The 24,650-nt window shown below is 47.3% G+C and overlaps 1 protein-coding gene across 9 annotated transcripts in view; it reads left to right on the top strand.

Moving 5' to 3' along the window:
• Positions 1–24,650, top strand: part of LOC138480864 (phosphatidylinositol-binding clathrin assembly protein-like) — a 1,856,059-nt gene that overhangs the window by 1,820,654 nt on the left and 10,755 nt on the right. For all 9 annotated transcript variants that reach the window (XM_069612639.1, XM_069612640.1, XM_069612642.1 and 6 more), the window contains one exon: positions 8,586–8,693. In XM_069612639.1, the coding sequence (XP_069468740.1) occupies positions 8,586–8,693 (108 nt within the window). The remainder of the gene's footprint in view (positions 1–8,585; positions 8,694–24,650) is intronic.

The following is a 24,650-nucleotide window of genomic DNA, read 5'->3' as shown; positions in this document are numbered from 1 at the left end:
TTATAGTTACTTCAGAGGGATTATCTACAAGGGTGAAACAGGGTGGCATACGGGCTTGGCATACGTGTCTGGCACTTCAAACGGGGAACAGGGTTGGGCGGTGTTATCCATGTTGAGGGGGCAGGACACGTTTTATGGAGACAGCTTGTTTTTCTCAAACCCCTGCTTCGGGCCAGTCATTTGCAGGTCAGTAAGGGACTGCGGAAGGTGAAAGATAGTGTTTGTCATGTAACTTGTTCGCACCTAGTCTCCCGTGAGAACAGGCCTGCAGCAGGGCCGCTGAGGGGAGGAGAGTGAGGTAAGGAACTTGCTCTCTGTGCGCGATCAGGAGGGGAGAGCTGCAGCCCTGCGGGCTGCTTCGGCCAGTGAGGCCTAAATAGTTTCGTTCAAGATGGAGTCTGGGTGTGTCACAAAATGGAGTCTGGTACCCTCCTACTAGATGAGCATTGCAACCAGATTTGTCGGCCCGCAGCCATCCTGCATCCCTGGCCACAGGCGCATGGGTGGCTGCTGGGTGAGTCAAAGTCTGAATGCTTGGTGAGAATGGAGAGGATGGGGGGGGGGGCATGAAGACCTTTCCTCCCACACACGTCCTTGCTAAATCTGCCTAGTACAGGTTGTAAGTTAAGCTGGAGGAATCGATCTAGAGCTGGGCCAATGCGATTGCCTAGGTACATGAACTCTTGAATGGAGACGTGGTAGGGGCAAGTCTCGGGGATCGCGGCGTCACCTCCCTGGATCGGGAAGTAAATGTTTTTTTGCTTGTTTACCTTCAGGCCGGCAGAGTTTTGGTATTCCCAGAGGGTATGGGGCACAATCGGACAAGAGGTCACAGGGTTGCTAAGATATATGAGGAGGTCGTCTGCATATAGCTGGTCTTCTCCTCCCCCTGGCCGGGTGAATCCAGACCAGTTTTTATCCACACAGAGTTTAATCGCTAGTGGCTCGATAGCTAGCAAGAATAGGAGGGGGGAGAAAGGGCAGCACTGCCTGGTTCCACGGCCCAATGAAAACAGTCTGGAAGACTTGCCATTCACTCTCACCGTTGCCTCTGGGGATATTTATAGGAGTTTAACTCAGGAGATGATGTCTCGCCCAAAGTTCATCTGGGCCATGATTTCCCACAGGGCCCTCCCACCCAACCGAGTCAAATGCTTTTTCGAAGTCGACCGCTAGCAGGGCTTGTGGGCACGGTATCTCTGGGGCCCTGTTGAGGGCAAGTTGGACTCTGCGTAGATTCATGCTGGTGTACCTGTTGGGCATGAATCCACACTGATTTGGGTGGACGAGGGACTCGATCACCTTGAACAGTCTATTAACCAGTACCCAGGCAAGGACTTTGGCCTCTCCGTTGATCAGCGAGATGGGTCGTTAAGAGGCACATTCTTCTGGAGGTTTCCCAGCTTTAGGTATGACCACTATGCACGCTCTTCTGAGGTCTAGGGGGAGTGCGCCCTGTTCTTTACTCCGGAGAAACATGCGGTGCATGTGTCTTGTTAGTGTGTTGCCAAGAGATTTCCAGGTCTCCACTGGGAAACCATTAGGCCCCGGGGTCTTTCCGGTTTGAAGCTGTGCAAGCGCCTCTTGCACTTCATTTTCTGTGATTTCGGTGTCTAGGATGTCTGCTTGTAATGCTGAGAGTCTTGTGACCTCGATCCGGTTGAAAAATTTAGAGGGAGTGTGTGTGGAGCTCATTATGGGTGGGGTATAGAGTTTTTCATAGTAGGTGGCAAATGCTTCCACTATGTCGGAGTCTGCAGTTAGTAGTTCCCCATTGGGCGATGGTCCGCACATATCCTTTACTTTGTTCGCGGCTCTCCTGCCAAGGCAGGATTTTCTTTGCCTTATCCCCTCTCTCGTAGATTTGACTCCGAAATAACTGATGAGCTTGTCTGTGTCTTGTCCAAGGCTATATTACTGAGGGCTTCTTGTGCCGTTATCAAGGCCTCTTGCATGGTTTTGGTTCCCTGCACAAGGAATTGTTCCTCACACTCGGACACCTGTCTTTCGGCGTCCACAATCTTTTGGGTGTGTTTGCGGTGGGCCGACACCACGGAGATAGCTTCCCCACGAAGGACTGTTTTATACGCCTCCCATATTGAGATTGGGCAATCCCCGGAGCCTTTGTTTATTTCTAAGTATTCCGTGGTCGTCTTCTTTAGTTCTTCGGCAATTTCGGGAAGCCTCTGGTGATGTGTGTTCAGGCGCCAGGTGGTGTCTGGGCGGTGGCGAGCGCTCTTCAGGGTTATAAGGAGCAGGGAGTGGTACGAGATACCTCTCGCCAGAAACTCGGCGGATACAAGCCTATGGGGCATGTTGCGGGGGATGAAGGCATTGTCAATTCTCGAGAATGTTTTGTGTGCACTGGAGTAGAACGAAAACCCGGCATCGGTATCATGCAGTGTTCGACAGGTGTCGGACAGTCCCAGTGTCTCGGCAAAAGTGTACAGAGCGGTCGGGGCATGTCGAATCCCGGGTCTCCTGTGAGATCTATCAACAGTGACTTCCATGACTTCATTGAAGTCGCACCCTAGAGCCCATAGGTCTGCTCCCTCCTCCCAACAGTACATCCTGTAGTTCCCCGAGGAGTTCCTTCGTGAGTGTGGGAGGAGCGTAGGCCGCAATGAGGCCCCATTGTTCTCCCCAGATGTCAGCGAGTACCACTACAAATCGGCCGCAGGGGTCGGTCAGCACTTTCCTGACCTGCAGGGGTACTCGTTTGTGGATGAGTATCATCGTGCCCCTGGCACCTTTTGTGAACCCTGCTTGGTATCTATGTGGGTAATTGCACCGTTTAAAGAAGCCGTTGCCGGTTCAGATCAAATGGGTTTCCGTGAGGAGGTCTATATCTGGTGAGTATCGGTTGAGGTATTGGAGCACCAGTCTGCGTTTGACGCAGGAGCCAAGGCCGTTGATGTTCCAGGTCAATAGGGATGGTTTATCCGTGTTTGTCCTAATCGTGTGGGTCATGTTTCGAGGCATCAAAGAGGATCATGTGTCTTTGTGGCCTCCCGGTCCATGCACTGTGACCTCTCATTCTGTTTGGTTTCTCCAGCACCTGTGTCCGTCGCTGCCAGTGGGTATGTAGTATAAACCTGGAATATCCGGATGTATCGCTTATGAGGGGTTGTCTGGAGACTGCCATGTAGCTCTATAACTTGAACCAGGGTATTGTGGGTATCCCAGTCCCAGTGAGTGGAGTGTTTGTATTTCCTGCGTTGGGAGGGACGGATGTCTTGCCTTCTTGCTCTGTGGTTCTGGTTGTCAACACCCGTAGTACTCCCCCCCCACCCTGTGCCCCCCCCCCCCCTAAACTGGAAACACCTGTCGCCCAAACATTAAACCTTAAACAATAAAACTTCTTCGGGATAACCCGGGCTGAAGCAGTAGATTTATCACATGGAGGACGGCGGCCGCGGGGTCAGGCCCCTTGGGGAGTTATGTTGCAGCCCGGTTGTTGCAGTGTGGGGGCTTCATCCGTTCTCTGTGGTGCTCTTGTTGGGCTGCAGTGCCTTTTCGTCTTCCGGGCCAGCGGGGGTTGAGGAGGGTGAGGGCTGTTTGGACCTGGGTTTCTGTCCAGGTGGTCTAGGAGGTGAACGTTGGGTGCCGGGCCCATTAAGGATTTGTGTTTCGAGCCATTCCCATGCCTTTTCGGGGGTATAGAACAGGTGGGTGGCACCCCCATGATGGACTTACAGTAATGCAGGTAGGAAAAGAGTATATTTGATTGACAGGGGTTGGAGTTTCTTCTTCACAGAGTCAAAGGATGGGCAGGTCTTTTGGACCTCCTTGGTGTAGTCTGGATAGAACCCAATGTGGTATCCGTTGTATGTGATTGGGCCTGAGGCTCGGCCCATCTGAAGGATAGCGTTCCGGTCTCGGAAGTTTAAGAGGCATGCAATAATCGTTCTTGGCGGGGCTACAGGGGTGGGTCGCCCAGTGTGCACTCTATGCTCGATGGAGAAGAATTTAGACAGTTTTTTGGGGGCAAAAATATGAGCCAGACAGTCTTCTAGGAAGAGTTCAGCGCTGGGGCCCTCCTCCTTTTCCGGAATCCCAAGAATCCTCAGATTGTTTTGTCGCGCCCTTCCTTCGCTGTCCTCCACGTGGTATTCGAGTTGGTCAACTTTCTTGGAGATAGCTGCCAGTTGCTGCTCTAGTTGGTGAACTGTATCTTCTGTGTCTGATATCCTTTGTTCAGATTCCCCAACTCTGGGCGACAGATTGTGTAGGGCTTGGCGGAGGCGGGACTGTTCAGCGGATAGTCCTCCTATTTTCAGTTCCAGAGATGTCCTAGAATCGCCAATCGCTTTCATGAGGTCGGTCAGTGAGATAGTCCTGCGTTTCCTACCTGGGTTCTCCACCATCCAGGGTTTGTGTCACAAGTCGGGGAGGGCCCCCTACTGTGAAAAGGTCAATCCTGCTCTGTAGGGTTTGTCTTTTGACCTTGTCCTTACCCATGGAGCTGTTAAGTGATCTCACTGAGGTGCTGGATCTAGATAGGTCGTTGCGGTCCCTTGATGGGACTAGGATTCGAGGTCTGTGTGTATGACCGGATACTATGCTTCCGGCGTTTGTTGGGCTCTGTGGGACCCCTAGATCCCACATTCAGTTAACAGTGGGGCGCCTGTAATTCAGTGTAGTGCACGGTGCCCAGTCGGGGTTCCGTGTTTGCCGGGGGTCAGATAGGAGATGCCTCACGAACTGGGATCAGGCACGTGTCCCGAAGGTCAGAGGACTAGATTTACGGCTCCAGAATCTATGCTATGAGGGCCTCTGCATTCCTGGGTCGCACTTGGTTAACATTGGGTGGTCTGTAAAGTGGGTCCCACGGGTAGGTCTGCGTTGGTGTTTCCGTGTTCGGAATCGAGTGCAAAGTGGTTGGATGTGTCACCTTGGAGGGAAGTGGTGCATTCGTCTATAAGCAGGGCTGTGATTCTCCCTGGTTTGACTGCCCTCACTATGCGCTCTGCATCAGAGTTTGCAGGGTGGAGGTGCCGGTTAGGTTACTGCATCTGGAGCGTGGGACTGGGGGTCCGTTGTGTGTTGTGGATTGTGCCCGGGAAGGGGGGGTTGGGGCCTGGGCTCATGCCGTGCCTCGCCCCAATCTGTAGTAGTTCTGAGCCCAGGGCCTGGATTCCGGGAGGCGCTTCTTGGTATTCAGCCCAAGGGGACTTGTTATCCCCTCCACTGTCACCTCTGTCCCTACTGTGGGTCAGGGCCGGTGTCGCTGACTAATGGGCTCTGAGAGATGCTTCTTGGCGTGCAAGCTGTCCCTGTTCTGTAAGGGTTTTGTTCCTCACCTTGGCGCCTCACCTTCCGTAGGGGTCTTCAGATGGGCTGAGGGCAGCGAGGGGCTGGAGGTATTTTCATTATTGGTTGCCTCCTGGGGGCCCAGAGGTAGTCCCAGCCTTGTGGGAGGAGGGGTTTCCTGGATGTTCTTTCTTAGTGCGGGGGGCACGCGTGTTCACCAGTATCTGTGAGAGGGTTCTGGGATGCCTCACTGCGCTCCGATGCTGTGTCTGTGATCAGTGCAGGAGAGGGCGGCCTCTTCAGTCGCTGACCGACGCTGCCGGTGTTGGAGTCGATGTGTCCTGGGCGCCAGAGGATGGTATCAGTCCTGCGAGAGGAGGGTTTCTTGGCTGTTTCAGCTGCCGCCACAAGCTCATGTATGGCGCTTTCGTTTTGGCCAGTGGATCCCCCGAAGCAGTCTGTGCTCCTTGGTCTCTGCTCCGGTCTCGGGTTCCGCCTTTCAAGCACTGCGGGATCCCGCTGTTCGTGTGTGGGCGGGCTGCTCCTGCCTCCTCAGGCCACTGCAGAAATGGCAGCCGTCGCACCGCCAGCGATTTTTCGGCCGTCCCTCACCCCGTGCTCCGATTTCCGTTGGAGTTGCAGCGGGTGATTCCCAAGGGGTTCTGCAGCACAATCGCACAGTTCCTTTATAGAAACCGGTCCCGGGGCTTTATATATAACAGGATATTAACTGCGGCTGCTGGGAGTCGGATTCACTAGTTCCTCATGTGCGGCTCGCGCATGTGCAGTCCTACTTAGCAGTTATTGACAGAGCTTAGACCCAATGATATGTTACAGAAGGCACAAGTAAACACTTAGTGCAATGGCTAGTGCAGTCCAGGCTCACTGCCAAACTGTGTGTGCACTGAGGTGCTTTAACTGAGCTTTTAAAGTCCTCTGCCATTAAAGGGCAGAGCCTGCACTCGTCCCTCAGGTAGTAATTGAAAACACAGTAGGATCCGACCAGCGTATTATCCTGCCAAACCGCCTTGTACTTTACACAGCACTTACTTGTGGCGCATGTGCTGAAGCGCGTTACGGGAGCTGGTAAGGTCCTCTGCCAATAGAGGGCGTGGCCTGCGCCCGTTCCGCAGATAGTAATTAAAAACACAGTAGGATCCGATCAGCGTATTATCCCGCCAAACTTCCTTGCACTACACACAGCACTTACTTGTGGCGCATGTGCTGAAGTGCATTACGGGAGCTGGTAAGGTCCTCTGCCAATAGAAGGCAGGGCCTGCACCCATTCCGCAGGTAGTAATGGAAAACACAGGAGGATCCGACCAGTGTAGTATCTCGCCAAACTGCCTTGCGCACCAATGATTATGATCAGAAAGTAAAGTTCAGGGAGGCAAACTAATTCAATCCCTGTCACTAGGATATGGCTAGGAAGGGATTTGTGACCAGTTTTCCACCTACCTAAGTCAGGAAAGAGTAGTTTAGGGACAGGACTTTACGCCCACGTAACCCTATGGAGAGCAGTGTGAGGGGGCGCAGAGGGGAGTAGGTACGTTACCTTACCCCGGTCCGATTGCTCAAAAGATTACTGCTGAGGTTCTGTGCTTCGTCCGGTCGAGGAAGGCCCAGGGGCCGTGGATGCACAGGTCACTTTTGGACCCTTTTGGTCAGTCATGGTGCTTAGGAATTTGTTCTTGTTACTACCTTCCAGCTGAACACCCAGAAGAAGAAAATATGAAGACGTCTGTGGTGCAGGTGGCCTCAAGAGACCTCCAAAATGCAAAGACTGATTCCGATGGGGAGTCGTCATGGTCAGGTGGCAACATGCGATCTTCCAGGGACGAATAAAGGTCAGGTCCTGCACAGCTTCTGTTGATGCAAGAAGTCTGAAGGAGCAGGCATCTTGTTGTACAAGCTGAAGATCCTCCAAGTTCCAAGAATGCCCTTGGAATGGCGACTGCTGATGTGAGGTAGTCCAGGGTAGAGCACGTAAGTCCACTGGTTGGTCCAGTTCTGAAAGTTCTGAAGCCCGGATCCTCAAACGGGGCTTGAGACTGGTTGTTCTCACTGGTCCAGTGGTGGTCTTTATGTCAGGCATAGGAGCAGGGCTTCACCGGAACGTCTCTGGAGTTGTGCTGGTCAGCTGCTTGGTCATAGTCTGTCGTCAATGGGCTGCTCTTCTTCATAGAGAACTTGGCCAACAGTGATTTGCAGAATTTCTGAATGAGTCCTCCTTTTATCCAAGATCCAGACTAGAAGCTGGCCCAGGTCTGCCAGTGGCAAGGAGCTGAACCATTCAAACAGGCAGTGGCTATCCAATCATGAATAGCCGCTGGTCACTGCGTCTGCCCAGCAACAGACATTCAGGCACTTCGCTGTGAACTGGCACACATCCGGCTCACATACAAACCTCCACTTTCCTACGAAAGCGACAGCTTTCCATGGGAAAGAGCATTCCATATATGGCATTTCCTGACCTGAGAAGACAGGAAGGCGGCCAAAGAACAAGCAAAAACCTCATGGCACGGCTCTTGGCTTGCTAGCCACCTTTAGTAGCCCTTTTCAATAAATGCAAAAGTAGAAAACACAGTAGAAAAATATCTGCTGCCACCAGCTCATCCTTGGCACATTGGAAAAGTAACCAAAAAGCTATTATAGAAAGTTATAAGGATACAAAGTATCCTAACCATACTTCACTGTAAGGTGATGTGTGCAACTAAGAGTGAGATATTCTCTCAGTACTGATAGTCCTTATTGACTCATCAGTTCCCCCATAAGAATTAACAAAAACATGGGAAATAAACGAAGCAAAAACAAAGGGTGTCCCGTAGAAGTTCTTCCCATACCACAGAGTTTCCTCTGTATAATAAGTGGTGTTTATACAGCGCTACATGCCAGATTACTCCTGCTTCTTAGTGCTGTAGGTGGCTTTTTTACTCTATTTTAATCGTGCTTAATTTATGAACCATAGAAGGATAAATGGCTCTCGGCCCTGCTACATGATTTAAACGTTTGAAGTGCTGGTGTAGGCCCCATGTGCGAGTCAAGCACTCAACTAGTGAATACTCTACCCAGACACATTATATATGAATTTGCAGTATACTTCTCCTAATGTTACTTCTATTGCTATCGGTTTGAGATATACTAATGTGTCCATCTATTTCAATTCACTTAATGTGCCTTTCTTTCCATCCTGTAGCCTCTTTGGTTTTCTTCCACATTTGTTTGTGTTGATTTCAACATATTTCTCAGTGCATGCTTTTAGCCACTTCTAAAGTCCCTATTGCCTCCCACTGGTGATGCTAATTCTTTTTTGGTCTTTCTGCCTCTTTCAGGTACCTGCTCAAATGGGAGCAGCGCCACTAATGGCATCACAACCAATGATCTACACACAGCCAGGACTAAGGCCAACAAATCCTTTTGCATCAGTTTCAGGAGCACAGGTAACTATGGTTTCTAATGTTTTATTAGATTTTGGAGTAGTGCAATACAATGTTGTACCAAACCTAAGTATGGAGATGAAACATATGGGTGTGGATGTGCTTATTGTCTTAATGGGAGAAAACAACAAACATGCAACAAATGAAGTTCAATTACTTTATTTTCCCTTTAGTAAAGGCAGGAGGATGCAGTGGAAAAGGGTGGGAGTACCACTGTCCTTGTCAGAATCTCTTCCAGACAAAGACTGCAAGAATTTGTATGCCCTTGGCAAGCGCGTCACCACCTCTGCTGCCTTTTGCACCCAGATTGCCAACAATACCACGCCCCTGGCGAGCTACAGTGACATTCAGCTGGGTCTTGTCCAGGACAGCCTCCAAAATGTTCTGATACCAACTCTCACCCGCCTTTTAGCCGTGTTCACGGAGGGACGGCAAGTCACCCAAAACATTCATAAGACTACCGAAACTGCAGAACGTGTCCTTGTCCACGGGACTCTTCTCAAGCACCACGCCTGGCTGATGAATTCAGGTTTTAAGCCGGAGACCCACGCTTCCCTAATTAATAAGCCAGTGGCGGATGCCAACCTTTTCGGTAAAGCAGTCGATGAGGCTTTGGAAACCACCAAGAAGGAGCACAAGACCTTAAAATCGCTCAATCAGATCTCAGCCAAGTCCTTTGTCCAGCAAGGAGGTTTCAACACCCTGTTAGGTAAGATTTTCATAGCAATGACAAATCTTCCTGACCTGTGTCAACCCCAGAACCTTTTGCTTTACTGGTGGATTCGTTTTCCTTATACCTCTGTGTGGGAACCTTTTTCCACACTCACAGAATCTTCTTACTCTTTTTATGGGTGTTATTTTTAAGACTCTCCATAATGTCTTTTAAAAGTCATCCTCTTTGACAACATTTTGGCAATAAGAGCCTATTGTTGCTGGATTGCCCTAGGGGTTCCCTTTTTAACTTTCTCGGGCTAACCTTGTGAGAACTACAGTTCCCAAGGCTAGAAAGGATCTTTGGACCCCTTTTACATTTTATTAGGTGAGACCAGCAAACCCCCCCACCTCATGTCGAGTGCTGGGGAGATACCAAGTATCCCCTTTCTCATTTTAAATGTAACATTTATGTTACAATGACAGTTACCCTAAATGGCTGATGGCAGTGAACGTATTTTTTAATTTGGTGCACCTTTACCATGGGCTATTTGCACAGCCCTGGTAAAAGCAACCATGAGTGCTCATTTTACCAAAATGACCCGTCTTCTTTCTTTGCCATTTTACTGTTCCTTGCCCTTTCTTGTTCCTTCCCCTGACCTTCAGGGTGGGAAATTCTTTTGTGTGATTGTTATCTTCGGTGGGAGTCCTCCACACCCAGGCCCCAGAGTGCCTGAAGAGAGGAAGCAAGGGAGGAGTCCAAAACTCAGCAGCCCTTTCTCCTCCAGCCTGGCTGCGAGAATCCAGTTCAAACTAAAAGGACTGCCAACCTCCAAGTTTGAATGTTGCAAGGCTGTTTGATTGGCTGGGTTCCTGCATAAAAGTCTGATCTGGGAAGGTGAAGAGGTAGTCGACCACTGGAGCCAAAACCAAAGAGGAAGATGAAGAATATTTGGCTGAAACAATTTCCAACGACCAGTGAGCCTGCTGTGTAACCGGAACCTGCTCTAGCCCTTACCTCCAATCGACCTGGGATCTCTGAAAACGACGACTGAGAGCCTGGTGAGACCCACTAGACTCAAGAAGACCTGCATTTTGAGCCGTCCCATGTTCTGCTGCGTCCTTGCAGGGCTGCAATACCCCAATACCCTGGGACCTAGAGCCATTGTGCGGTGCACAGTCTTCCGAATTCCAAATCTCTCTGAAACCTCGTGGGCATCCTGCTGGATCTCTAGAGGCACAATTCCAGTCCGAAAAGTCCCCTCACCAGAGTGCTGGACCTTGCAAACGGCGAGAATCCGCCCATTGATATTCTGTCGTCTTTTGTGCTCCTTAAAAAAGGCGGCAAATCCACAGAGCCTTATCCAGCCCCAAGGAAAACCTTGCCTAGAGCCTTCTCCTTGATCCTTGATGCAAAGATCCTTCCAGTGTCCTGTCTTCTTAAAGAAGGAATTCAATGACCGGGTTTTTGGCTGCAGATCCTGAAGTTCTCCTGCTGCAAAATCTTCTTCTGTGCTGAGGTACCGTGATGGCTTGGGTATTTACTTATCTTAAGTCTGTTTTGATTCCTCTGTAGTTTTGGGATGCTTTCTGTGATTGGGAGGCCTCTCGTCCAGTTCATCCAGGCCCACTGCTGGAATCCTCCTAGGGTGTTTTCGCTGAAGCCCCTACACCCTCAACTAACTCTTTAAGTAAAGTACTTACTTGCTCCAACAGTCTTACTTAGGAACCCTGACCTGCTTGTTGGACACTTGACCCTAGTGGCCCCCTTCTGCCACTGAGAACACTCATGCTCCAAGAATAATGGAAAGTCTTTTAAGGATTGGGCTTTTTGTCTAGAAAAGAAAATGGGTGTTTAAAAGTTACTTACTTGCAAAAGAAGTTAGTTGATAACTAACTCTGAGAGTAAACGGTTACAAAAGTTATTACTTAACTTAGAAATGTTCAGCCGTTCTGAAAAGTATATGTAAGGTTATTTTACTTAACTTAGTAATGTTCTGCCATTCTGAAAAGTATATGTAAAATCTTTCTTTCCTTCGAAACTGTTTCGCCATTCTAATAGAAAGTAGATATAAGGTTATTTTACTCAACAGTAAAATTGGTTGTGGCGTTTTCCCAAAAGTAATGCTGTTGGCTTGACTATTTCTTTCTGAGAATAGGTGTATAAGTTTCCCAACTGGGTCTTGTTTTCTTGACTTGCTGTTTGCCTGTCCAGAATAAGTCTGCATTTGGTTTTACCTACCTAGAATAACCTTGAGTCATTCGTAAAGTGTAACACTGGGTTTTGCTGTCCCTGGTCTGTTTCAGATAGACATAAAAACAGTCTGAGGTTTATACCTGCCTTTAAGTTGCCGTTAGCTATTTTAAAAAGTGTATAGGTTTTACAAATCTTGAGGTAGCAGTTTGCCATCGTAAAATAAATTACTAGAGTTATTGCTTATCTCAATCTGTGTTTTACCTGATCTCAAAATCACCTTTAATATAATATTAAATCGTTGGGTTTCACTCACCTAGTATAACTGTGGGTTATCACAAAAGAAGTTAAAGCTTTTTACTGTACCTAGAATAAGTGTTCCACTATTCACAAAAGGTATATTGTCCAGTTGGTTTACTAAGTGATTTCTTGTTGAGCGTCACGGTACAACTGCTAGGGTCTACTACCCTTATGTTACTGAAAGTAATCAAAAGTAACTATTGGTTTGACTTCCCTAGAACGCCTGTTAGGTTTTCCAAATTAGGTTATATGCTTTGGTCTTTGTACCTTCATGCATAGTCCAGTGTTTTTCTATAGTGTGTTTTATATGATCTTATTTCCCCCAAGATTTATCTGGGCCTAATAATGTTTACAATACATAGTGTTTGTGTTTCTTTGGACCATTTGTATTACAAATTCTTTGTACTGATTCTGTGCTCTCTCTCCCGCCTAAGATAAGCCTTGCTGCTCTGTCTACGTTACTCTGAACTCAGGTGGCACAGCCTTATAATAAGAGTGGAGTATTGTACTGTTTCAGTTGAATGGTTTTACTAAGCCCTTAGTTGGAGTTCAGAAAAACTATCCTAACACACCCGCCGGCCCTTTTGCTGGCAGTCCTTCTCCTGCTCTCCGCAAGGACAGTATGGATGGCTGGGGGGGGATCCAACTGGGCTTCCAGACAGGGCTCCTCCAGTGGTTTTAAATCTCCGCAACAAAGATGGATTCGAGGAGGAAACAGCAGAGGTAGAAACTCTGCTTCCTGAGGCTCCCCTGCCTATACCTCCAAATGACTCTGTGATACGAGTCCTCTCCCACACTTCACCAGTCGGGGGATGTCTGACATCTTTCACCCACGTGTGGGAGGGGTTCACATCAGATCAATGGGTACTCAATACCATTGCCCACGGGTACTGCATCGTGTTCCTCCAGCCACCATCCACCCGGATGCAGACAATTGTCACCAGACCATCTGCGCATCCTGTTGGTACTGCTGGAAAAGGGCGCCATCTAAGTCCTCGCTCACCTCCAAGTAAACAAGGGTATTTATTCAATATACTTATTTTACCCAAAAAGGATCTAACAATGCGCCCTGTTTTAGATCTACGTCCTGCGAACAAATATATAAAACCACAACTGTTCAGGAAGTGGGATTACATGGCCACGTTGGACATGAAAGATGCATAATTTCATATTTCAGTGTTTCATATTCATCACTCCTTTCCTGGGCAAACTTCTGGAAATGATGTCCATCTCCCAGCTTAATCTTCACACTGTATCTGTTGGTTGTCTCCATGACCATTAGTCTGGCTTTAGAGCATCCAGAAGCAGGGAAATGCTCTCCTGAACATCCGTGAAGACCTGCTCTCTAACCTTGATTCTCATCTCACCTCTGTCCTTATCTTACTCGATCTCTCTTCTGCCTTGGCCATAGTCAACCATGCCAACCTGCTCATTCGTCTCTGTGATGACCTGGGTATCACCGATCAGGCCTTGGCCTGGCTAACCTCGTTCCCTTCTGATCGACCCTCCCAGGTCCAACTTTGGCCCTTCCTTTCCTCTATATCACTCTCTACATGTGGTGTTTCCCCAGGGGTCTAACCTCTCTCCCTGGCTGTTCAACCAATACCTGGCACCTCTCGCCTCCTGCATTGCTGCTCTTTGGTCCAACTTTCAGTGCTCTGCCACCTCTTCTCCTTCCCTCATCTCTGATTGTCTGCTATCCAGGAATGGTGTGCCACCAATGATCTCTGCCTTAATGCCGGTAAGACCTAGATCTAGATCCTCCTCATCGGCACACCTGCACCCTCCTTTCCCGTCTCTCTCTGGCTGGCCTCCCTTGGCCCTCTTCCTGCTCCCACCTGTGAGGATAAGAACCTTGGGGTCTTCGTCGACTCACATCTCTAAAAAGTCAAACTACCAACTGCACCTCCTCAGAAGTGTTCTTCCTTTCCTCTCCTTCCCCCAGAAGCTCAATGTCTCTAGATCTATGGTTCTCTGTAGGCTGGAGTACTGAAACAGCATCTTTCTAAATCTGCCTGCTTCTACTCTGCGCCCTCTGCAACTCATCCAGACCAGGACTGCAAGAGTTGTCCTTGGGCTCAAGCCCAGGGATCGTATCTCTGCAGCACTGAAATCTCTGCATTGGATCCTAGTGGGTGCAAGGATTAAGTTCAAGACCCTCTGCATTGTCCACAAGGCCTTCTGGGGCCTGGGTCCTCAATGCCTCCAACTCTCTCTGTTAGGGAGAATTCTCTGTTTAGGCTGAATTTCCCTACCTAGTGAGTCCCCCAGCAGCTTTGCTGGATTTCTGGGGTTTATTTTTTTCTCCTGCCAAGAGTGAGACTCTTTTACCCTCACTCTTGGGCATGTTGAAGTGTGTTTTCTTGGTTAAACCTTGTGTTGAATGGGCTATGGGGTCTTTTACTCCATAGGGCCTCATGTATTTTTTGGATGTGGGTTACACAGCACCCTCTGTGCCGTAACCCAGGGGTGTCCTAGGGACTCCCCAACATAGACTCCATACCCTGGGACTGACTACTGTCTCCCAGGGCATGTAAAGTCACCAAAGACTTTACTAGTCTTAAATCCTGAACAGAACCAGTACAAACCATCATATGGTGGACGTACTGGCTGGGGCAATTCGATTGCCCCAGGGTCTGTTAGTCGCGGGGGCACGTCTCCGTCCCCCCTGATCGAGTTTTGGCTGGTGGCAGTGGAAACTACTTTTTATATTCGACCGCGAATATTTTCCTATGGGATTTCCCATTGTTTTAGGCTAACACATTTAATTATTTATTTACGGTAGCCTTAAACATACCGCCGGTTTATATATTTATTATTATAACTCCGGTTGGGATTTTTTGCCAAAACTTGATACAAAAATGGCGTTGGCGTTCGCCTCTGTAACTCTGACCCAAAGTGGAGCCCTTTGTCCCACTTTTGGCGGGCTTCTCCACAGAAGCCCTCCAAAGTGGTGCCACTCTGTCTGGGGTACTTAGGAGGGGTGGAGGGGGATTTAGGCACCCTGGACTGAGTTACCTAGGTAACTCAAGTCGCACTCCGTCCTGATTGGCCCAAGTGGTGAGCCGGCCGGCTCACCACTTAGCATGGTTGAGTGACAGCTAGGCTGGGTGAATGGGGGTTTGCTGCATAAAAGCAGGGCTTTGGGGACTGGAACTTCAGAAGTCGCCACAGGACCTAAGAATCCAACGAGGGACGAGCTGAGCTGATCTGCTTCGACGACACCGCCGGTGGAGCCCTGCTGAACCATCTCACCACTTTTCCCGACGACCGAGGAGAACTCTTAACGGGGTGGCTCCTTCCCGTGACTGGTGGGGACAACCAGTTTTCACCTTCTTTCCGCTCTTCGAGGTATCTTGTGGCCGCCTTGCCAGTGCCAAGCACCCCGGCAACCGGAATACCCACCACTTTTACCCCAACCGCGAAAGTCGGTACAACCCTTTAACCAGAGAACTCCGCGGCTGGTTTCTTCCCGGGCAGTGCAACGACCTTCTTCTTCTGCTCTTCAGCGAGATCTTCTTCTCCCCTGACCGACGTCGAGCCTTGCTGCCACTGCCTGGAACAACTGCCCCCGCTGGAGGATCCTTTCCGTTAAGGTACCGTGTTCCGCCTGGCTTCCCTTGCCACCGACTGTACGGGGTAGTTTTAGCCCCCGGCTTTCGATCCTGGGATTGCCTGGGACACTTTGGCTAAACTTTCTAAGCCTCTCTAACTCTTTTCCGAACTCTTTTGCAAGACTCTGAATCCCTACCAACTGTGTGATCTTGGGCACGTTTTCGCTCTGTCTGCTCTAAGAGTGGGCCCTGCTTAGTGACTTTTGCTCACCTGTGACTTTGTGCTTCTTTGAGCTTACAAAAAGTGTTCTTAACCTTAGAGTGGTGTGTTTATCCTAATTCTGCTCCTTCTCCCTCCCTTCTTTTTACCTACTAGAGTGTCATCTAACGTTAAGCGCTCACCTCTGTTTGAATTATGTGGTGTTAACCTAGAGTTGTCTAGATAGGAATAAGGATTGGGACTGCTTTCCATATAACTGTGTTTAGAGTATTTTACTATATTTTTCTAGAGTGTTTTCAACTTATGTGTTCTTGAAAATAAATAACTATATACTTTTGAAACCAAGCTCTGGTCAGTGTTTGCTTGTGCTATTGTGTATGAGTACATATTGTGTATACTTTGCATACTGCCTAACTCTTCTTGAGGGAAGTCTGACTGCTCAGCCACAGCTACCAGGTAAATCTGGGTGGTGCGGACTGCTACCAAGTGGGTTTACTGCTATACCTGTAGTCTTAAATCTTTTGCAGTGTTCCCCAAGGGAACTGCACAAGTTTCTGCCTAACACTCTCTTCGTAAATACCTTCCTACTCAAGCTCTTTGCTCCTCCACCTACAACTCCCTCAGGGTACTTTGCTTCTCCAAGCAACAAGTTGGTGTTAGATCTTTCTTCGGCTGAAGCTTCCCTGCCTCTCTGAAATTCGAGAACCATGTCTGGTTCTGAAAGCACTGCAAGACCTTCCTCTTTGCTTCTCCCTTCTCTCTTCCTCTCCCCTGCTGATTTCCTGTATGATACTGCACTGGTCACCTGGCTACCCTCTGGTTTCAGGCCCAGGTCCCTACCCTCCCAGTTGCACACAGGCACTGCCTCCCGGCCACCCTTGCACTTGGATCTGTATCTGTAACCCTACAGTCACCCTACCTGCACTTTTCGACATCTGCTGTCTGCACTTACCGTTGCACCTGTCACCTGCTAACTGCACTTGTTATTGTTTTGATCCCATGTACAGCACTGCCCCCTCCCCTTTCCCCTGACACTTTTCCCCCCCCCCCGCAATTGCGTTGTGTCTGTCCTCCCTCTGATTCCCCTTCCTTGCCTCGTTGAACCTTGAATCACTTTAGGCGTGTTACAAATGCCATATCATATCCTATCCACCGCACAGAAAGTACCTCTGGTTCAAGATAAGACACGCACTATCAGTTCAAGGTTCTCCTCTTCGGCATTGCCTCTGCCCTGAAGGTGTTTACAAAGGTACTAGCGGCAGCGGCGCCTCCCCTGCACAGGCAGTCCATCCCTGTGTATCCTTACCTCAACGCCTGACTCATAACTGGAGATTTGTGTGGTACATGAAGATGATGGCATCCTGCATCTTCCTAGTTCCTCACGCTAGTCTGCGCATGCGCCCCATGCAGAAGTGGCTCTTGAGCCAATGGTGTCAGCCCAGTGGGACGATCTAGTGGTTGTCTCAAAGGCCCTTGTTCAGTCCCTGCGGTGGTGGTCAAGGGAAAGCCTGCAGTGAAAAACCTTTACCACCCTGCAGTGGAGTCTACTCTCACCAGTGACGCATCTCTTTTGTGGTGGGGTGCTCACCCCCTTCAACAGATAGCGCACAGCGTGTGGTCCCCATCCGTAGCATCCAATCACATGAATCTGTTGGAAATGCTTGCAGTGTTCAAAGCCCTAAAAGCTTTCCAAGCACATCTGCAGGGAAAACAGTTCTTGTCCTTACCGACAGTACCATGGCCATGTACTACCCGAACAAGCAGGGGCAATCTCTATCTAGGGTTATCCAAACTGTCGCATAACATTTGGAAGTGGGCACTCAAACACATGTTCCTTCTCTCACAAGGGGAACACAATCTTCTGGCAGACGTGCTCAGCGGGGATTGGCACCTACCCGTAGAGCATAAGTGAAGCTTGCATGAGCACATTCTACTCAACGTCTTTGCAGAGTGGTGTTTTCCAGACATCAACTTGTTTACGACTCTGGAGAACGTCCAATGCCCAAGTTACGCCCCTGGCACCCACAGAAGCAGTCCAAAGGGAACGGCCTCTGGATAACATGGTCCGGGAGATATGCCTATGCTTCCCCCTGCCCCCCAGGCCTCCGATTCCCCTTCTCAACAGGATAGTGCACAAGATGCATCCTGGTGGCACCAATGTGGGCTTGGCAGCCATGGTCCTCCCATTTCTTGAGAATGTCAGTCTCCCCTCTAAAGAAACGGCCATGCCCGTACAACATGTTGTCGTAAGACCGGGAGGAAACATTGCATCTGTGCCCCCAAACAGTCAACTTAGCCGCTTGGCTCCTAAAGTCATAGGGCCTCATTACGAGTCTGGCGGTAACTGTGCTGGATAAACCGGCATGCTACCGCTGGACCCATATTACCATTCTGCCTCTGTGATTCCCGGAATCACTGGGGCATTACAACCCCAGTGACCCCGGAATTCTGTAAGTCCCCATTCCCATGGATTCCAATAGGACTCCATGGGGATGGGGACAACGGACACACCGTTTCCATGTCCGCCTGCAGGCGGGTGGTGTAAATCCCGCCAGGTCAAACCTGGTGGGAGTGACACCTCCTGCCTGTAGGACTCTTAATTAGCCGGTCCAGAAAGAACAGTGGCAGCTGTTTTACTGCCACCATTCTTTCCGGACCAGCAGGGTCATAATGAGGCCCGCAGAGTATGGGCATCTCCAACTCCCTCAGAGATGTATGTATATACTCGGGGAAGCACAGAAACCCAACACCAGACATTGTTACTCCAATAAGTGGAAACGCTTTGTTATCTGGAGCAATGCTAAAAAAATCAATCCCATTGACTGCTCGCGTAACGCTATAGTCCTTTATCTAACACACCTATTAGACCCAGGACTTGTTTTCAATTCCCTAAACATCCACCTGGCTGCCCTTTCTGCATATACCACATCCCAGAGCAAGGTTTCATGGCGGAAAGTTCTTGTGATTAAAGCCTCTATGGAAATGGTAAAAAGACTTCACCCCCTTTTTTCCAACCCAACTCCCGGGTGGGACTTGAATGTTGTTCTCACAAGATTAATGGGACCTCTTTCCGAAACCCATACAGAAGGCTAGCCTTAAGGCCCTCACCTATAAGACTGCCTTTCGAGTGGCTATTACCTCAATAAGGAGAGTTGGTAAACTGAAGGCCCTTTCAATTCAGGACCCATTTGAGACTATTCACAAAGACATGGTGGTTTTTGCACACACACTCAAGTTTTGTGCCTAAATTCATCTCGAAGTTCCTTATCAATCGAACTTCCCACTTTCTTTCAAAGACCTACTAACTTGGCAGAAAGAAGCCTACATACACTAGATGTGAAGAGGGCAGTAATATACTACCCTGACTAAGCCACTGAGAAAGACTAACCAATTCTTTGTCTCTGTGGCAACTGGTAGAGAAGGGGACCCTGTCTCTAAATCATCTATTGCCAAATGGATTATAAATTGCATCACACTGTGTTTCTCTCTTGCCAATAGAGATCTACCCTTTATGCCTAGAGCTCACTCTACTCTGGGCAAAACTGATACCATAGCATTCATTGTAAATGTTCCTCTAGGTTCCATTTGCAAACCAGCAACCTGGATTTCTGTTCATACTTTCACCCATCACTACTGCTTAGACACACACTCCATGTCTGATTCTCAGGTGGTACAAGCAGAGCTAAGATATATCTTTGATACTTTTCCTTCGCACTTCCCACCGCTATCTCCTGGTACTGCTCGCTAGTCTATGCACAGTATGTGATTCTAAGCAGATTCACAAGCTTCAGAAGACCGACATTACTCACCGTAATTGTATTTCTGATGGTTGCATCTGCTTAGATTCACATGCGCCCACCCTTCCGCCCCTCTTCGAGTAGAAAAAACATATACATCTTACACCTTCTCTCTTTTGTACTCACTCACGCATTCTGTAAGGCTCCCTTAAGGCAGAGGAAAAACAACCGGTGGGACCTCGACGTGTGAAAGATTTTGGGTGCACTACACGTCACATTATGGATAGCGTTCCAGTCATGCCCATGTCGACGTCCCTTTCCGATCTTCGATACAAAGATGCAATACTCTTTGATTACCACTTGATGTCAGACTATATGCACAGCATGTGAATCTAAGCAGATGCAATCATCAGAAATATGTTTCCAATGGATTGTGCCCTCCAACGTATTCCACATCTTTGACATGTAATATCCACAGCTGTGCACTTCCGAACCTTTTTCGGCAGAGGGCATCCTGCGTCGATGGCGTCGGGTCGATGTCCCTCGAGGGCGACGTCACCGGATGTTATAAATGGGACGCACGGCGCCCGTAGCCTCAGTTCTAAGTTTTTTCCCTCAGAACGTGTGGCACCAGTCTCATGCATGCTTGACTGCACTTAGCCTTGCAGAAATGGAATCACGGTTACGGTATCAATTACATTATCTTTTAAAAGTGCAGCAATTTACAGCAATTTTGTGAAATGATAAAATATCTGAACAGCAGCATCTACTGATGACTTTTTAGTGGTGTGCTTTAGTGGATTACATTTTATATTTGTCATCTTGAGCACTTGTGGATATTTAGATTTCTAAATGCGTATATTGACAAGTGTAGGATAATGTGTCTTTAGTGGCCTCTTCTAGACAGATACATTTTATGCTGAAATGTGGACCCTGGCCACTTACTCCCAAAAATGTCCACAAAAAGAATTATTACTAAATAAATCAAACCACGTGCATTAAGATCTCAAATAAAATAGTCATGGTCATTCTTTGTAATATGACAAGTCCTTTTATGCAATGCTTTTACCATTTGAAAATATAACTATAAACCAAGCAACATGATAATGTTTGTTACATGCTGGGACAGTAATTAACTGGAGAAAAATACCAACATTGTCTCTAAGGTAAAGTATTCATATAATAATGTTTGAAGATTTGTATGTAACTTATTTTACTGCCACCAAAAACTATAAATTAAAGAAAGATTCTGTCAAAGTTAAACTGTCAAATAGACTCGATTTGATTGTGTCTCAATGAATGCTCTGTATTTACTAGTCACACTTCGAAACTCCTCTATTATGACACGTGCAACACATGCAGATATCACTCTACATACTCTGACGCCCCAGTTATCTGTGAATTCACCATTTATAGGCTTGATACGTCCCAAACCTGTACCGTCTGTTGAAAAAATTAAAATTATTCAATTGGCAGAACAGAAACCTAAAGTTTTAATGTTTTTCCATTTATTTTTACAACAGTATAAAGCAAAAAGTACTGAATTTCAGGGGTCGACAACAAATATGAGGCCATATACATTTTAGCTAGAAAGTGTAAAAATATATTTTACAGAATATTTTGGGGTTTTGTTTGTGAACAGAAACCTTGCACACTATTTGTAAAGAAAAGATAACATGAAAACAATTATTGGTTGACTGTAACATATCAACAAGAAATATTAGATACCAAAGACAGAAACCACTTGGGATTCTTGGACATACGCTTATTACAGTACTTACAAAGCAGTTGCAAGTACTTTAATCTGTTAAAAGGATAGACAATTTTACTCGCTCATTACTAGGAATATGTGGACGAACGGTACATAAGTCCCATCAGCATTTGATGAACCGGAAGTAAACGTATAAGGCGCTCTCCCCTAAAGTCAGGTTGCCGAGTTATACCTAGTGGGGCATGATCATAGTCCGATATCTACCCCATGCAGGTGAAGTTATTTTGACCACATATATTTTCTTCAAAGCTGGGCATCAGTTGATATGATTGCAGCAGGTTCAAGTGGAAACGTTTTCCATTCTGGATCAGAAGAATCGGTATCCTCTGTATCAGTCATTACCCCCATTTCAGTGCATTTCTTCGTCTGTATATATTTTTCGGCTCCTACATGAACCCCTGAATACCGACCATGATTGTTCACGAATAAAACCAGAAAAAACAAAGTTGCTAAACAAAATTCTATTTTAAATCATAAGGTAATTCACAATATGCTTAAAGTGATGTTAAGGTACTTGCCCATCTTAATTTAGAAAGGGCCAGATAGGGGAAAATGTATATATTTAGACAATGACAGTTCAAACGTACATGGTGATAAATTATGTCAGTAGAGACATGCTGGGTTAAATAGCTAATTCACAAATTAACATTTATTAATTAGATGCCCATGGAGATGAGCGCTTTGCCATAGGAGGAGAACAAATACAAATATAGTTGTTGAAGTGTAGCTAAATGAGCAGTTACTAGGAGTTTACCACATATTACGATTCTTGTAGGTCAGAAATCAGTAGTGTCTACTGTGGTGAACCGAAAGGAGGAGTCCAACTTGGTCACATGTTCAAAATGAGATTTATTTCAAGTAAAAGAAAAATCCTAACTAGCCCTATCACTATGAGGCAGTTCCCTACCTAACAAAAGTAAAACTAAGAGTGCATGTCAGGTCTTCGGTCCGAATCCTAATTACCTAACTGGCCCTACCACTTTAGAAAAATACCTAACTAAAAAGAAAAGGGAGGTTTGTATAGTAGCCTTGGTATGGGCTTCTGCCTGCCCACTTGTATTCAACTTCTTCTCAGTATCTTGCAGATTGTATTCACAGCTTAAATATCAAATCCTTTGGGAAAATTGACAAATATCTTCGGTCTGGGTTTCCCTCTCCCACTGATGAGGAAGGTTTCTGATCTTTAAAATGTTCCAAATCCTCCAGGATGCCTTACAATTACTTCTTTCTTTCCCACCTTCGTAGTTTTGGGCCTTCCCAAAGTCTGATAGCTATGTGAACGATGGCTTGTGTCTTAGTTCTCAGTACAAACTTAGCTTAGGGCTTCTGCCCAGATGGGGGATACAACTTCCCATGATTTCATGCCCTTTGCAGCCAGGATTACAGATTATTCACCTTCCCGTCACTCTGTTTCAACATAGGACCTGTGTCTGTGTTTCCTTGTTACTCTTTGTGGTTTTTTCAACTTGGGACAACCTGTATCTGTATTTTTTCCACTCCCATTTATTGGGGCAGTGTGCCAGTCTTGTTTTCTTCACTTCTTATACTTTTGGTGGCTATTCTAGCCTAGCGTTCGTGTTCATATCTATTTCTGTCTGGGTTAGTGGGGCTGGATGCCAGTTACATTCACTTTGTCTTTCATACATGTCGGATACATTCCTCCTGGAAACCTGCAGTCATATGTCTCCACATGTTGCAGCGTCTTTCCCCGTCTGTACCTCTTGTGGTGGGAAAGACGCTTGTCAGCAGGAGCTCAGAACTCTAAGGCTCCTCCCTTCCTTTGTGTCTTGGTGTTGGTTTTTGAGCACCATGCCCACTACTGCTCTTTAGTGGTCGCACCACCCACAAAGACAGTTGGCTTTCCGTCCTCTCCTTCCACTTGACCAGAGCTGCTTGCTTGATCAAGATACCCACCGTCCCACCTCCAGCTAGCAGGTTTCTCGCTCAGTGTTGTCACTGCTGGCTCTGTGGCTCTGCCCCTCCAGGACATCAGTGCTCCAGGGGCTCCCCTCTGCGTAACACTCACGCTCTTCCTATCGGGGGGAGTTCCTCCTCCAATCACAGTTTGTTCTCCTCTTATATACATCATTGCAATCAACAAACTATCAGTGTTCCTTGATCATGGCACTTTGGCTACGTTCACCATTATTTGAAGCCAGTAGTCAGGGGAGAATCTTATTGCATTATAGTTGTAACAGGGAATAAAACAGTTTTTCCAACACCCAGATATGCAAAAAGGGGCGGGGGTGTTGGACAGGGAGTTCCATGTCCACAAGAGGTGAGCCACTCCCTGTGAGGTCCTACTTGCCCAGACCCATAGGAAGGGTCTTGCCTAGCGGCCTCACCTTACTAGCCTCAAAGGGGATTGCCTCCCTTTGGGGAGAAGGGACAAATTGTCCAGATTAGTCATAGTACACCGAATGATGCATGGCAATAAGACAGTCATTTGAGAAATGCTTTGCTTCTATTTATTGAACAGGGATGTGCCTTGCAAATTTCCATGGCGACACATAAATACACTGCGTAGTCTGCATGTTTAGGTCCATTGTACACGAACATCATGAGAAGGGGCTTTGCAAAGCAGATGTATCAGCTCATTTCACATACAGGGGCGGCTTCTGTGATTTATTGCCGCCGGAGCACTTGACCTTAAGTTGATCACAAAATGGTGGATCATCTTTTCATATGTAAGTTGAAATACATTGGCCTATGATGTGATATGGACGTAATTCAAATTGATCGTGTGAGAGAACCTTGCCTTTAATTTGTTTTCAGGAGAATATGAAGTGAAGGAGGCATGTTTAAAATTGATCCAGAGTGAGTTGTTCTAGTGAACCATGTTCCAGTTAAAGAAACTCCATTTGGGTGTCAGACATCCTGGGGGTTCAGCGACATTCATGGTTTAGCCTCCTAGTTTTTCTCAAACCTACATATTGCAGACACAGTATTTGTTATGGGATCTGACTCCTGGGGCTGAACTGGTGTTCAGTTGAAGGATGTGGTAGTGCCACCCACATTGTGATCGACCAGAAGGATCATGGTGGAGTGCCAGTCAGGACTCTTTTGCACACATTATAGGCATGGTTTTAATTACACGTCGAATGCCTCAATAATATTTGAAATATGTTGTGACCAGAAGTACAAATAGGTTAGCTTATGTTGGGATTGTTTTTTTTTTTATTTGTGTTTAATTGCATTACAATTTGTTACAAGATTTTTTCCTTCACTCAATTCCCACATGTTTCATTTAATTGTTTGGTTTATTTATGCTTCCTGCTACCTTCCATGATATTCTTTTTCTTCTAAAAAGAGGAGAACAATTTCCTATTTGTTCTCAGATGTCTTTTCTTCCAACTTCAAGCTGTCCATACATTTTGTAGTCGCTATAGTCAAGGTGGTTGAATGTTGGGATTGTCAATGTATGGGCACTTATATGTGGCTGTAAGATGTGGTGCTGCCCCTCGGTGCTACATTCTTTGCAGTACATTAATATGTCATTCTTTATCCCGCAGCCTGTCGCCTTATTGTGTTTA

The sequence above is a fragment of the Ambystoma mexicanum genome, chromosome 5p (genome assembly GCF_040938575.1).
Source record: "Ambystoma mexicanum isolate Mex_15411 chromosome 5p, UKY_AmexF1_1, whole genome shotgun sequence".
Lineage (NCBI taxonomy): Eukaryota > Metazoa > Chordata > Amphibia > Caudata > Ambystomatidae > Ambystoma > Ambystoma mexicanum.
This window is presented reverse-complemented; position numbering and strand designations above follow the sequence as displayed.